Source organism: Podarcis pityusensis (assembly GCF_964106645.2).
Source record: "Podarcis pityusensis genome assembly, chromosome: 2".
Taxonomy (NCBI): Eukaryota; Metazoa; Chordata; class Lepidosauria; order Squamata; family Lacertidae; genus Podarcis; species Podarcis pityusensis.
In genome coordinates, this window is record NC_138029.1 from 69,987,296 (window position 1) to 70,002,342 (window position 15,047).

Consider the following 15,047-nt stretch of genomic DNA (forward strand, 5'->3'; position numbering starts at 1 on the left):
TATTAATACAGTGGTACCTCAGGTTAAGAACTTAATTCGTTCTGGAGGTCTGTTCTTAACCTGAAACTGTTCTTAACCTGAGGTACAACTTTAGCTAATGGGGCCTCCTGCTGCCGCCACATGATTTCTGTTCTCATCCTGAAACAAAGTTCTTAACCTGAGGTACTATTTATGGGTTAGAGGAGTCTGTAACCTGAAGCGTCTGTAACCCAAGGTACCACTGTATTCACAATGTCAGGAGGGGACCGCTCCTCACCTTTATGTGTATTCTTACCAGCATGGCTGCTGCTGCCCTTACCGTTGTTTCCACAATGTTAATAGAATACGCAAAGTCTTCTACTAATGTGGGTTCCTGTTATGCCATGGTTAGGTTAGCAAACGCGCACGCACGCACGCGCACACACACAAATTATTCATCTCCAAAGGAGTGGATCTAGGAAACAGAAATTCCAGAAATTTATCCATGGGCTCATCTGTTTTTCTTGCCTTTGTTCATTTCCAGGTGGTGGCCAGCTGAGATTTGCCACCCTAGGACCATCCCTGTCAACATCCAGAAAATGAAGCATGTCATCGGTGAATTTCCTGTGCTTTTTTTCGGATCAAATGATTACCTTTGGACCCACCAAGCTCGAGTATTTCCCTATATGGAAGGAGATGTGAGCAGCAAGGACAAGATGGCAAAGGGAGTTGATGGCATTTACAAGAAGGGTAACCCATTTTCTTTTACTCTAATGTAACCATGAAAGTTAGCAATTCAGAAATAGCCCTGGCTAGAATTATAGAGCAACTTTGGTTTGTCATGATGTCTGAATTGAGGAACAGTGGTTTGTGAATGGCCGGCACACCAGAATTGGAAGCTGTGGTTTGAAATAGGTTTGCAAACCATAGTTTCTGCTAAGCAAACAAACTATAGTTATAACTATTGCTTTGCCTCCAAAGGCCACTGGGCCTAGACGCAGAAGCACTAAGCAGACAAGTAGTTCTAAACTATACTTTGTCCATCCAGAACCTCAAACTGTGGGTGCATTTGCATGTCATGGTAAAGAATGTTTAATTCTTTACCATGCGTGTGCAGCTTGCTCCCCATTTTTCCCCTTCTGCTAGTGAGCAGGAGCAACAAACCACAACTCTTGGCGTACATGGTTGAAACATAACACTAAATCAGGGATTATAGTTTGTTGTTCCACTTGCTACTGGATGGAATAAAGTGGGAGCGATTTCCATATTCCTGGTGAACTATTAGCTGTGGTTTACTGTGACATACAAATTCAGCTAAAGTGTGTTGAGAGGTCGGAACTGAGTCCCTGTTGTTGTTGTTGTTTTTAATCTTTCCTGAAGTGAAATTTCTTGATGTAAGAACTCAGCAAGGAGTAGATGGGGATTGGTGTCTATCTAGCTTTAAGATGTAGGGATAAAACAAATTATTTCAAGAAGCTTGAGTTACACAAAACAATGTCTTTACTTTTTGCAATCCTGAAACAAAGGCATGCTAAAGTTTTCTGGCTACTGCCTGGGAGTATGGAAATCTCAGTACTGTTCTCAGTTTTGCTACAGACTGTGAATCCTAGAGAATCCTCTTTGTGGCTGCTGTTTCCTGTCCCGTCTGTTACTGGTGCCTCACTTCAGCATATTTTCATGTAAGTGCATATTTAAAAGCGACTGAATGTCTGTTCATATATAATGAGGAAGTTTTCTTAATTTAGCTCTGCAGGAAGCTGCTGTGAGGTTTGAAGAGCTGAAAACACAGAAGGAACTGAGGCAGCTACAGGAAGACAAAAAGAATGATAAGAAGCCTCCTCCTTACAAACATATCAAGGTGAGGATGCAGGACATGATAGCAGATGGTGGGCCTTGTGCACATGTGTTGCCCCCAATCCCTTGAAGGTGGTTGGGCCATGGGACTGTGTGCTCCATCCTTAGACATAATGAAGGCACAAGTCTTAACCATTGTTAATGCTGACCAGGACGTGCTCTTAACTATACACTTCCCTTGCCAATCTTTTTTTCATATCTTGCCACCTGCCACTACACCACAAAAGCTGAAACCTGTACAATCTGTCCACTGTGAAACATTTCCTTTAGACTTTAAAGGAAGCACACAAGCTGTTTTTCGTGGTACCACAGATTTACATGGCAAGATTCACCTAACAAGTCACGTCAGTGCAAGCCCTGTGTGAGGATTTCCACTTGCACAAGGGGACTTTTCCCTCCTCTCCTCCCCCTCCACACCCGCTGAATTGGGTCTAAGGGGGTTGGGAGAACCCCCAGAAGTGCTGGGGGGATCATTCTGTCTGGCAAGGTGCAATGCTTGTGTTGATGGGGTGTTCACTGTAGTGCAACATTGAGTTTTACCTATGTTTTAATCCCAGTGTAAACTATGAGGTCAGCTGTTGGCCACATGAACTTCAACTCTTTGCTGACCTGCAGTAAATCTTTGGTGTATAAAATCCTGTTGAAAGGAAGGGAGTCTCCTTGCTGTGTGAACTTGTATGTTCTTTCTGTCCCACCCTGGGAAAGGATCACTTCACACTATTGAACACCATTACAATAGCTGATTAAAGTGGTGCATTTTCTATGCTGGTAGAAGAGTTGCAGCTGAAACAATAATAAAGATTAACAATATACATGAAAGTGCAGTATTGACCCATTTCAACAAGTATCTCCGTAGCAAAAGTTGTTTCTGATTTCCATGTATGTAGTCTACATTTCTGCATTCCAGTGATGTAAAATTTAGCTAGGCCAGCCGATTTACTTGGTGGCTTATATCTGTATTTAAAGGTGAACCGGCCTGTAGGCAAAGTGCAGATCTTCACTGCAGACTTGTCTGAGATCCCACGTTGCAACTGCAAGCCGGCTGATGAAAACCCCTGTGGCCTAGACTCCGAGTGTATTAATCGCATGCTGCTCTATGAGTGTCACCCTGCTGTCTGCCCTGCTGGGGAACGTTGCCAAAACCAGTGTTTTACCAAAAGGCAGTATCCTGAAGTGGAAATATTCCGCACACTGGCAAGAGGCTGGGGCTTGCAAGCCAAAAGAGACATTAAAAAGGTATGTTTGTTTTTTGCTGTCTTAATTCTTCCCCAAGTTTAGTTTCAACATCCCACACTTTCTATAACTGAATTTAGTTTTCCTTTCTTAAAGCATAAAATTTACAAAGACAAGAAATGAGTCATTATTCCTGTCTGAGACATACATACACATGTGGTAGGAGTTTGTTTCCCATGGTGACCTAAATATATAGTCAGTCTTTGCCTTCCCATATATAAGCTGGGTTCTGTGTTAATGGAACCTTGAAACAATCTGAACTAGATTTAGCAGAAATCAATATATGTCAGGATTTCCCCAGATAAGTAGTATTGCTTACCTCTCTGCTTTTCATCCTACTCCACAAATTCTTGAGTGCCCAGCTTTTCATCACACTTCTGTGTTTTACGAAACAGATGGAAAGGACTGCTCATTAGTCTGTTTCTAACCCCCACATTTTCTTACACCAAAACCATCCTTAATTAATACCCATCTAAGTAAAGGGATCTTAAACCCCATATTTAAACTGAGTGGATTACTAAACAAAAGTTCTATCAAGGCGATGTCTGCATTTGCAGTTTTTACTGTTGTAAAAAGTAACTACTGTAAATGCTTGAATGGCTGAATTTCAGCTCTCCTAGGCAAACCATGAGCCCTAAACCTTGGCTACTTCTTGTGGTTAATTATGATTTAGCTCAGCACAGCAGTAGGAAGGTTAGGGAGGCACTAAGCACTCACAGTTTTCTTTTTTGGAGGCCATGGGTTGGCATAGTGTGACAGGCATACCAGACTACAAAGAGCAGTGGTCTAGGTCAAAAGAAACCAGTTTGTAATAAAACTGATAGTTATGATGCTCTAGTATGTTTTATTAAGGAATGCAGTTCTGTACCTAAAATAGAGATGGTGCCTCCTCAGGCTCGCCTTCCAAAAAGCAGTAAAGATTTTGGTTTCCATGAAAAGCTATGAATTAGTAACTTTAGTTTTAATGGGTGTGTGTTTTGTTCATTTGTTTCCTATGTGTATCCCTTCCCATCCCCAAACCCCCTGAGTTTGGTTGGTCTTGGCTTTGTATTCAGAGTACTATTTGTTGTTCTCTCATCTCTTCCCACTTCCACACTTTCAGGGTGAGTTTGTCAACGAATATGTGGGAGAGCTGATAGATGAGGAGGAATGCCGGGCCAGAATCCGCTATGCCCAAGAGCATGATATCACCAACTTTTATATGCTAACTTTGGACAAGGTGTGTGAAAACATTCCTGTTTTCTGTATCTGAAGTAAAATACTGCTAGTTCATGTACGTTTGAAACAATAAATTAAGATACTGTGCCTTCTGTTGGCATTGGTTTTAGATTGCAAGACCACCTGATTTGTGTGTGTGTGCTTTCTTGGAAAGACATCTCCCCCAACCCTCAAGTTTCTTAGAGCATTCCATATCTGTATTGCACTGCTTATAGCTAAGAATAAAGTTCTGGCTGTGTTTTGAAAGGCTGAGTTCTTTCCTGTGCTTTTTAGGATCGAATAATTGATGCTGGACCAAAAGGCAATTATGCTCGATTTATGAACCATTGCTGCCAGCCAAATTGTGAGACACAGAAGTGGTCAGTGAATGGAGATACTCGGGTTGGCCTTTTTGCGCTCATAAATATCAAAGCTGGTAAGGAGCCCTAATGATTAGTAGCCTTGTTTCTGATATTTTGGTGTATGTATCAAGAAATGAAAGTCCGCAGCCTGAGGGCAGGTTTAACTAATGAGTCCCACTAATGGAAGTCTGTTCAAGGACTTCTGCTGATTCAGTGGCACTTCCCTTCTTTTCCCATCCTCTCACTGAAATTGGCTTTGTGGTGGGGGGTCAAGAAAACCCCCAGAACTGCATGTGGGGGGAGCAGAGGGGGGGTCGTTTTTGTCTCACAATCTGAAAAGCTTGAGCTGATGGAACAATTGCCATAGCACTATGTTGGATTCCTCCCTGAGTGTTTGCATGTAAAAAGTTGAGATACTTCTTCACAGTGAGCGACACGTATCTCTGTGTTCACCATACATTATATATAACAGAAAGCTTTAAAAAGTAGTGGCTGTCATAGAATCAAAGAGTTGGGAGTAGTATTTTGAAGTCATTTCCCAACCCTCTGCTCAGTGCAAGATACAATACAGCATCCCTGACAGGTGGCTATTTGGTGGAAGGTATGTTCTTCTATCTGTGTATTTGTACTATATTCACAATGTAGGAAATTTCATCCTGCTTGTTGAAATTTCATCCTGCATGGCCCTCGGGAGGTAAGGTAATGCAATTATACTAAGTCATAGACCTTTGTTGCAAGCGTGCACTGGAATTTCAGCACATGCAAGGGAAAGTAGAAGCAGCAGATTCTCCTCAGCATTTACACATCTTTTTTTGGGGGGGGGGGTGGTTTTTCTTGTTTGTTTTTAATCTTTCATTCCAGTTCTAGAACTTCAGGTTTAGCAAAGCCTATTACAATCCAAATGGGTCTCATTGATTTCTCTGATTACCAGGGACTGAGCTGACTTTCAACTACAACCTGGAGTGTTTGGGGAATGGGAAGACAGTTTGCAAATGTGGTGCTCCAAACTGCAGTGGTTTCCTTGGAGTAAGACCAAAGGTATTTCAAACCCTTATTTAGATTTCTTCCTTCAGCTGCCCTTTGAATTGTTTGGGGTTCATTTTTTACTTAATTTAAAGGAATCTTTTTCTCTTCAGTATACTCCTCTCCAAGTTACTGTGTGATTGCTATTGCTGTTGATAACAATGACACCCCTTTAAGACCCACTCTGCATTGCTTAAATCAGATGAAAATGGCAGGGGGGGGGGGTTGCTGGAAAAAAGCCAACGCCAGGAGAGATCTGTGCTAATAACATTAATCACTGTATAGGGAAGTTTTTAATGTTTGATGTTTTACTTTGTTGGATGTTTTAATTTGTTGGAAGCCACCCAGAGTGACTGAGGCAACACTGTTAGATGGGCAGCATATGAATAATACATTGTTGTTGTTGTTGTTGTTTTCCTGACACAATGGTCAGGATGAATGTAAAACTTCCAATGTGTCCAAAATGAATATACATTTGTTAGGAACTTTCATAGCTGGGGAAACTCTGGGTTTATTCATACTAGGAAAACATAATCTTATCATATGGCCTATTCAGAATTGAACTGTTTACTTACCCCTCAAGAATTGTGATTGCAGCTGTTTTCCTTGGGGTCTTTCATCAAGTCAGCTAAAGAAGTTTAACAGAAAGAGGTATGAGGACAGGGATTTGTTCCCTTTGAGCATTTACTCAGTGGCATTGTTTTGTCTCCAGAACCAGCCACCTGCCTCTGAAGAGAAGTCCAAGAAGTTCAAGAGGCGGCATGGGAAGCGCAAATCCCAAGCAGAGATTATGAAGGAGCGTGAGGATGAATGTTTCAGCTGCGGGGATGGAGGGCAGCTGGTTTCCTGTAAGAGGCCAGGCTGCCCAAAGGTGTACCATGCTGACTGCCTCAATCTGACCAGGCGTCCTGCAGGTCAGTCACGTATTCTCACTGTTGTTCATAGAAACTTAAGTATAACAGCTGCATCGATAGCACTAGCCTCGAGCGAGAAATGATGCCTCCCAAACTTAGCAGCTGGTGACAATTCATATAATAAAACCAGGAGGAGAGCCCAGCTGCATCAGAACAAAGGCCTATCTAGTCGAGCATCTTGCTCTCACAGTGGAAGCCCAGAAGCAGCACCTGAGTGCAGCAACACTCTCCTCATTCATGTTCCCCAGCAACTGGCATTCAGAAGCATACCATCTCTGAGTGGAGTGCTTGTTTGGTGTGGACAAAAGACCAAAGAAAAGGAAGTTCCACCTTCTCAGTTTGCTAAGTTTGAAAACTTGATTTAAATCATTACTTTTGTTGTTGTTGTTGCTTGAACCAAAACTAACTTGAAACACAGTGGTTAGAACTGAATGAACAAACCAGCGTGCTGAGTGGGGTTCCTGCATTTTACATAACTGCAAAGTAATTTATAATGGCAAATGGATGCCTGGTAAACTAGAGCTGTTTTGGATGATATTCCCTTAGCAACCTCCAGGGTTAGTCCAGGCTTGCTTTCTTGTTGACTTCAGCCATTCGCTGATCTGACTTTCTCACCTCCTCTTAAGCTGCGCCTTTTTTTTCTGTGCTGCAGGGAAATGGGAATGCCCTTGGCACCAGTGTGACGTGTGCAGCAAAGAGGCAGCTTCCTTCTGCGAGATGTGCCCCAGGTCCTTTTGCAAGCAGCACCGAGAGGGCATGCTCTTCATCTCTAAACTGGACGGACGCCTGTCCTGCACAGAACATGATCCATGCGGACCTAACCCTCTAGAGCCAGGAGAGATTCGTGAGTATGCGCCTTCCACAGAATCGGCAGCTGGCTGCCAAAACACTCAGCCATCAGACGAGCAGCCTGCGGCTACAGGCCCGAAATCTCAGCCGTCAGAGAGGCTACCTCTGACTGTGGCCCTGAGGCTGCAACCCTCAGATAAGCCACCTTCCTCTTCAATGGCTCTGAGGCTAAAGTCCTCAGACAAGCAGCCTTCCTCTGTCGCGCTGAAGCTGCAGTCCTCAGATAAAGCACCCTCCACCGTGGCACTGAGGCTACAACCATCAGACAAGCTGCCCTCCACCCTGTCCCTGAGTTTAAAACCCTCAGACAAATTGCCCTCCACCCTGTCCCTGAGGTTAAAGCCCTCAGACAAATTATCCTCAGCCCTTGCCCTTAGGTTGCAGTCGTCAGATAAGCCGCTCTCTGCCGTGGCGCTCAGGCTACATCCCTCAGAAAAATCGCCCTCCACGGTGGCCCTGAGGTTACAGCCCTCTGAAAAACAGGCTTCTGCTGTTGCCCAGAAGTCACAACCGTCAGAAAAGCTATCCTCCACAGTAGCTCATGAGTCACAGCTATCAGACAAGCCGGTCACTGGAGAGGCACCAGGCCCTCAGGACAAGCCACCTGCTCCGGAGGCATTGGGACCTCAGACAACAGACAAAAGCTCCACAGTGAAACCGCCAGGATCCAAGAAGTCAGAACTGTCACCTACTGCAGGCATACCCAGGTCTCAGAATTCGGAGGAACCTCCTGTTGCAGAGATACCAAAGCTCCAGGCATTGGACAAGCCTGCTGATCCTGAATCTCCAAGGCCTCAGCCACTGGACAGGCCCATTTCTCTTGGCCCAACACCCAAGCCCTCAGGCAAGTCTGTTGCTCCACTGAGCCTACGATCTCAGCCAGTGGTCAGACCAGTCACCCCCATAGCCCTGAGGTCTAAACCATCAGAAAAGCCAGCCACTCCTGTAGCCCCACAGCCACAGCCACCCAACAGGGTTTCTACCCCTGCAGATGCTCGGCCCATGCCATCAGACAAGCCTTCTACTACCACAGGTCTGAGGCCTCAGCTTCCTTCCCCACTAAGCCTGAGGCCTTTGCTTTCAGAGAAAGCACTGAGGCCTGTTGACCAGAACGCTCAGCCAAAAGAAAGAGGCTCTGTGACCGTGGAGCAGACTCCTCAGCAGAAAGAGCGGACATCTGTATCCGAGGAGCAGCCTTGCAGGCCTACAGGGAAATTTTCGGGCTATGTTGGGCAAGCAGCCCGCCCTCTAGAGAATTTTCAAATACACGAACAGACCCCTTGGCATAGTGCGAAAGGACTGCAATCGGTGGAGCAATCGCTTTGGACAGCTGAGAAACTGCAGTCTCCTGAGCACAGTCTTTGCTCAGGCCAAGAAGCCGCATCTGCACCTTCCACGGAGCAGCCATTTTGGCCCACAGATAGATTGTGTGCATTTGAACAACCCCTTTGGCCTGTGAAAGAAGCTCCACTGCCTTCTGGACAGGCATCGTGGCTGCCCAGAAACATTCAAACGTTGGAGCAGATCTCTTGGCTCTCTGGGAAAGCACAAACACCTGTGGGGCAGGACATTTTGCCTTTGTCTGAACAAAACGTGGTGCTAGTACTGAACCAGGATTCCCCTGGCCATGAACCTACTGAGTCTAAACCTTAGTGAAGCCAGTTCGAGGCCAGACGGGTCACAATTTTTGTTTTGTTTGTTTTTTTATTGTATGGGGAAGGGTATTTTGTTTCTTGGGTTGTTTTTTTTTAAAAAAAATTCACTTCCCCAGATCCTTGACCTTCCAACATCCCACCCAAACTACCCACCTACATTTACTTAAATCCAAACGATGCCCAGCCAAGCAGCAAGAATGTAGATGGCCTGTTCCGTCTTCATTTTGGAAACAATAAAGCTGAAGTAAAGGAATCCACTGTGGATAATAATCTCTAATTCCATTGAAATAATCAAAATTACTAACTTTGCATGTCTGAGTGACAGGCGTGCATTAATGGTGTGTCTCCTAGATTTGCTCCTACACCGTTCCAAAGAAGTAGCTTCATTCCATCTCACTAGTTGCAAGCCAGCCATTCTGTACTGGCACCTTACATTTCCTAAACAATTCAACTGATGGAATCCCGTCACTGGAGAAGCGAAGCGAAGGGACCTGACAGTTTCCTCCCTAGTTTTCATTTCTCAGCATTCTGTTTTAGGAGAGTGTTTTGCTTGAGAATATGCTGCCAGGGCACAACAAATACAGGTGCTTTTTGAAGAAACGTTACTTGAAGTTAGCTGAAAAGCCCAGTTCCACTAGGTGGAACTGTCTGCTCCTCTGTGAACAGCTGAAGCTCCTTCACAGACCTTATAATTGGAGGTGGGGGGGGGAAAGAAATTCAGAGCTACCATCTGCTAGCATTCTTATCCTGGGACTTGGATCTCTAGCACAGTAAAATCAGAGCCCCCTCAGAGGCAGAATTTTGACCACTAAAGGCAACAGCAGGTTAGACAAATGAGTCAATCTCTCTTCTGGATTTTTGTGGTGCATCATTGCTGTTACCTAACTTTTTTCAGTCTTTGCAACAAGAATTATTAGTGTTTTTGGACAAATGAAACTAATTCTCCCCCCCTCCACTACAAGCAGTTCGCTTAGGAATCATGTTTGCATTGTTTACAGTAGTCCTAATTATTTGGGGTGCATTCCTCTGGCTAAAGTATATCACCTCAGAGGGCGGAACAGAACTAATAGCCCATTTGAGAATAAATGTTTCCAGGATAGAAAGCGTGTTTTATTAATCTTACTTTGATTAGTCTCCAGCTTAAAGTATTTCCCATCTTACCAAAAAATACTGAAACAAAAACTTGAATTTAACTGGGCTACACTGAAGAATATCTGCATGTCAGAAACAGAGGTAGCTGAGGTCATAGTTCTCACACTGGAACACTAAGGGCTGCAGCAGCTGGCTTAGATCTATCTCCCTTTCTTCATCTCTCTTTCCCAGTCAGTGCAGCGCTTTATGCCTGGTGCCTAACCAGGCTGGTATTATGCATAACTCTGGTGGAAGCAGTTATTGTTACCCAACCAGACATAAATGCAGCTTGTTATGGTGCTGGTTAGATATTGTTGATGAACTATATTGAGGATCAGAGAAGTTACTGCTTACTTGGCCCTGAATATGTCTAGGTTTCTTCATATCTTGGCTGTAGGAGAGGCAAGCAAGCATACCATGCCAATATTTCACTTGATGGTTTCAGTTAGACACACTGATGTCTGGAAGCAGCTTAACAATCTCTCTCTCTCTCTCTCTCTCTCTCTCTCTCTCTCTCCCACACACACCCACACACACCCTTTCCTTCTAACTTTTGCCGCCTCTTCATGTTCTGTTGGCCTGGATAGCTGAAGTCGCACAGTCTGTCATGCTTCAGCTTCAAGCAGCAAATTTGGCCAGCTCCTAATTTGCCCTTTTTAGATTTCCAGCTGTTGTTGTTTTTTTGCACAAAGCAGAAGTTCTGGTTTCTATGTAAACCCTGATCCTCTTACTTTGAAGCATATATCATTGGGGTATTCAGGTCCTCTGTAGAATTGCAATAGTGCTACAGTTGATCCTATACAGTGGCAGTTCAAATTCTGACCCAATACTTTTTTCAATGCTGGCTTTCCACAATGATGGTACCTGCTGGGCACTACAAAACATTCCCCCCCCCCAACCACTGTGCATCTCATCCTCTCCCCTGAATCATTTCCCTCTCTCTCTCTAAAGCTAGTGACTTTGCAAAGCGTTATAGCTAATGGAATCTTAGTTCTTAACATTGGTTTTCCTCAAAGACCTGCAGGCTCAGCGGTTGCTTATTGCTGAAAATGGGGAAATGCAAGTACATTTTGGTTTCTGCGTGACTCCTGCACAAAGGGAAACAGGACAACTCTTCTGAACGAGACAGAAACAAGAAGCCAAGGGCATTTTACTAAAACCTTTTTTAAAACAAAACGATCACCTTTTTAAACAAGCAAGCCAAACCAATCACGAGGTTCAGTATGTTAAATATTTCTCATGTGTGGAAAATAATAATAATAAAGCTCTAAATTTTACATATTTAGGCCTTCCCGTGAGCTGGACTTTGTCGTGTAGATTGTGTGTTTAGGGCTTCCTTTGTGCCAGACCCCACCCCAAGCCAGCTGTACCTGTAACAAGAAAGATGCCTGCACTGCTTTGTCCAACTCTGTTCTTGCAATGTCATGTGTTTTTAACTAGCTATTTGTTTCATGGAAAAACAACAACAATAAACTGTGAATATTTTTGGTGGAGGCTGTTTTAAATCTTTAAAACAGAGAAAAGTCCATTTTGCATTAATTCTCCTGAGTGTAGGTGCTAGGGGTCAAGAATGCGTGACACGGTAGGGTATCTGTGCAGCAGCACATTCAGAATCTCTATCTAGGAACTCCTGCTTAAAGTCAGTTGGATTTTTGCATGGCATTTCAGCCCCTGTTGTCTGCTGCCGCCCTGCTTTCTCCTTTTCCCCCAAGAGCCTCTCTGTACAGATTCAGTTTTGCCGCCGCCTCCCTCCCTGAAGGACTTGTTTTGTAGAAACAAGAAGCTGATCAATCAAACTGGGCATCTGAAGTAGAAAGTGTCACGGATGTATGTGTGGAGTGTGTGTACCTGCATGCCTGTAGCACAACTTTATACTGATAGCATCTCTCCAAGTCTGGAGGCTGGTGTCTGGTTTGTTATGGTAATTAAGGAGAAAATCCCAAGGTGCAGATTAAGAGAAATGCTACGCAGGAACCTCACCCAATCGGCACCTTCAACCCAAAGCAGGGGTGGTTTCCTATGTGAAATGGGAAGAGCCAGTCACTCCCATAAGACACAACATTCAATTGGGAAGGGACACTGGCCAAGCAGAAGCCAAGTGCTGTTTGATTCTGAGGGATCCAGAATGCAAACAGACACAGGCTAGGAGAGATATTTGACCTGAATGCTTCCCCTGTTGTGTACCCTTCTACCTAGTGTGAATCAGCTACCTTTCCAAGAGCTGGGCTGCCAGAAACAAAATTTGATCCTGCTTCTTAAAATGGTCCAGGCATGTTCTATTCTGCTGTTGCTTATGTGGTACTTTGCTAGGGGTGTGAGCATGGCAAGCGGCTTCTGGTGTGCAAATCTTACATACTCCCCATCGTGTTTCTATATTTCATGCAGAAAATAAGGTGCTATAATGCTTGGGGTCTAGTGGGACATAGAGCTTTGCACATTTTGTGCTTGAAAATCTGTGCCAAGAGGCCAGATCTGTGGCAAGAAAAGCTTAACTGAATACTGTGACATTTGGATCATGCAGAAAAACAGATTTGTGTATGTTTGCTTATTTCATAACTTACTCTGTTTCTGTTAATCATGGGAAGGGGCAAAGAACTAGGTATGACAACAAATTTTGCCCAGCAACTCTCCTCCACCCATGAGTATCTGAAATTAAACCAGGAATCCCCCACCCCACCTTTTTTTTTTTTACACAAAACAATTGAAAGATGATTCAGAAGCATCCTGAACTTCTCAAGTGCCAGATTCTACACTAGCTCCATAGTTTCATGGAATAATAGACTATAGTGGAGTCAGGTAGTTGTACTTGCACCCTTGACTGGCATTGTTTACAATGAAGCTAACAAAATACAATTTCCACCCCATTTATAAAATATTCACAGGTAATTAAAATTTTGCCACATGAAAAATATGTAGTTGCTGTACAGAATGGTGCAGATCATTCTCCAGAAATCAGATGTTCTGTCTCTGTGCTTTTCCCCATTGGATGTATCTCCAAAAGTTAGGGCACCAAGGGGACTGGGATTAGATCAACTGCAAGTGCCTAGGTCTGTTAAGAAGCTGTTCATGTTTATTTTTGAGCAATTGGGGTATTTATAGCAGCTCAACAGGGTATACCTCTATTCAGTGCTTCCCTCTGCCCCTCTCACTTTAATGTTGCAAGAATTACTTCCCTTTTCCGACCCCAGGGTCGTGGCCTGAAGAGTGTTCTTTATGTTAAAATATTTGGAAACGCCTCGTCTGTGCAATTGACTAACATGCTGCTAAGAGCACCTGTGATGGGACTTTCCTAGAATGCATCACCTTTTGCATTATGCTGTGGCTACTAAGGTGGTTATTTGATTGGTTTAGGGCAGGGGTGAAGAGCAGATGTTGAACTCTAATCCCCTCACCCTGGCCTCACTAGCTCGGGCTGATAGGAATTGTATGCCAGTGTCTAGAGGGGACACAGGATCCCCACTCCTGGTTTAGGATGAATACTTTGGAATGGAGGAGCTGAGCTGTAGGCTTTTGTAATAATAATAATAATAATAATGGTGACAACATTTGGAATAGATTTTAAACATTCTGCAGCCTACGTAATTGTGCTGAAATGGAATAAAGCCTTTCCCCTTTCCGCCAAATCTGCATGACTGGTAACATACAAGAATTTGTTAACAAATGCATTGAGTGTGGTGACATTTTGCAGTATTGATGGATTCCCTTCCGTGGGAGTCAGAGGGCTAGGGATGCTGCGAATGTGATGATTTTAACAAGTATTGGATTTCATGTCTGAAAGCAAGAGATGTCAGAGCACATTTCTCAAGTACTGACAGAAGGCAGGAATAGAAGTTATATTTTAAATGGCCACATTTTTGCCCCCCATGCTCCCAGACTCTGATTTTCTGGAAGATGGGATCAGTGTACAAATGACACTTAGTTCCTATTCTCCCTACTGAGGCAGTGTGGTCTCTTGAAAGTGAATGCTTGCAAGGGTATTTGTGCATAGGAAACCACTTCTCAGCCTACGCAGAGCATCATATTGGAAACATCTGGAATTTCACTAACCCTATTCCCTTGAGTGGGTGCTGAGCAGATGTGGCAAGGGGCAGCTAAGTGCCATTCCTTCCATTTCTCAGCAGCATCACAGGGCATATTCCTTTGCTGTAGCAGCTTATTTCAGTAATGTATGGTGTGGTGCTTTTGAATTGTTCAGGTCTGTAATATGTTGGGAGAGAGAAACTCTTCTCTAATCGCTTGACAGTCCCATCCCCCCCATTTTGTTCCAAAGGGGTTTGGGCAGGGCTAAGACTGGAGAGCTCTCCCCACTCATTTAGCTGCTGGTACAAAAATGGAGTAGTGTGTGGTGCTAACGGAGATGAAATATTGCATTTCTTCAAGCTGTATTGCTTTGCCCTCAGCCAGTATACTGCATGCTGACTCTCCCAGACACTCTGCTGGGAGTTGTGACTGAACAGAGCAATTGCAGGAGAAGGCCTCTGGGAAAAGTCCTGTTCTGCAATGACACTCCAGTGCATAATTGCAGTATTTCTGCATGAATAATGGGGAAGGAATTCTTTTCAGTGCATCTATTGTGGTTACCAACAGTCAAGCATAATGTCTTTTTACAGAGCTATCCTATTCTCATCTACATTCTCTACAAATGGCCGGCAAGGGAAATGCTTTACAGTATCTACATTAGAAGAAGAGGAAGAGTTTTGGCTCGTGGATTCTTATTTTTCCTCCCCTGACTCATTTAACTGTGTGTGTGTAAAAACTATGACAATGAAAAACAAAGTTGTCCTACCCAAATGTTCCCAAAATATGTACTGTAATTCTTTGTATATAAAAGAAAGCAATTACTGTAAAGTAAAGTTTAACTTTGCTCTTGA

The 15,047-nt window shown here is 43.8% G+C and overlaps 1 protein-coding gene and 1 long non-coding RNA gene across 17 annotated transcripts in view; one reads left to right on the forward strand and one right to left on the reverse strand.

The window, feature by feature from the left end:
* The window catches only part of NSD1 (nuclear receptor binding SET domain protein 1), a 66,528-nt gene extending 51,481 nt beyond the window's left edge, over positions 1–15,047 (forward strand). For 15 of the 16 annotated variants that reach the window (XM_080987640.1, XM_080987653.1, XM_080987652.1 and 12 more), the window contains 8 exons: positions 503–708; positions 1,704–1,816; positions 2,779–3,048; positions 4,148–4,264; positions 4,537–4,678; positions 5,536–5,642; positions 6,340–6,541; positions 7,194–15,047. In XM_080987640.1, the coding sequence (XP_080843766.1) occupies positions 503–708; positions 1,704–1,816; positions 2,779–3,048; positions 4,148–4,264; positions 4,537–4,678; positions 5,536–5,642; positions 6,340–6,541; positions 7,194–9,043 (3,007 nt within the window). In that variant the 3' untranslated portion in view covers positions 9,044–15,047. The remainder of the gene's footprint in view (positions 1–502; positions 709–1,703; positions 1,817–2,778; positions 3,049–4,147; positions 4,265–4,536; positions 4,679–5,535; positions 5,643–6,339; positions 6,542–7,193) is intronic. The other variant, XM_080987645.1, reaches the window with a different exon arrangement.
* On the reverse strand, positions 2,325–6,327 carry LOC308467763. Its single transcript, XR_013981282.1, has 3 exons — positions 6,203–6,327; positions 3,365–3,422; positions 2,325–2,595 (listed from the first exon to the last, which is right to left on the reverse strand). It is a non-coding gene; the product is annotated as an uncharacterized lncRNA (long non-coding RNA).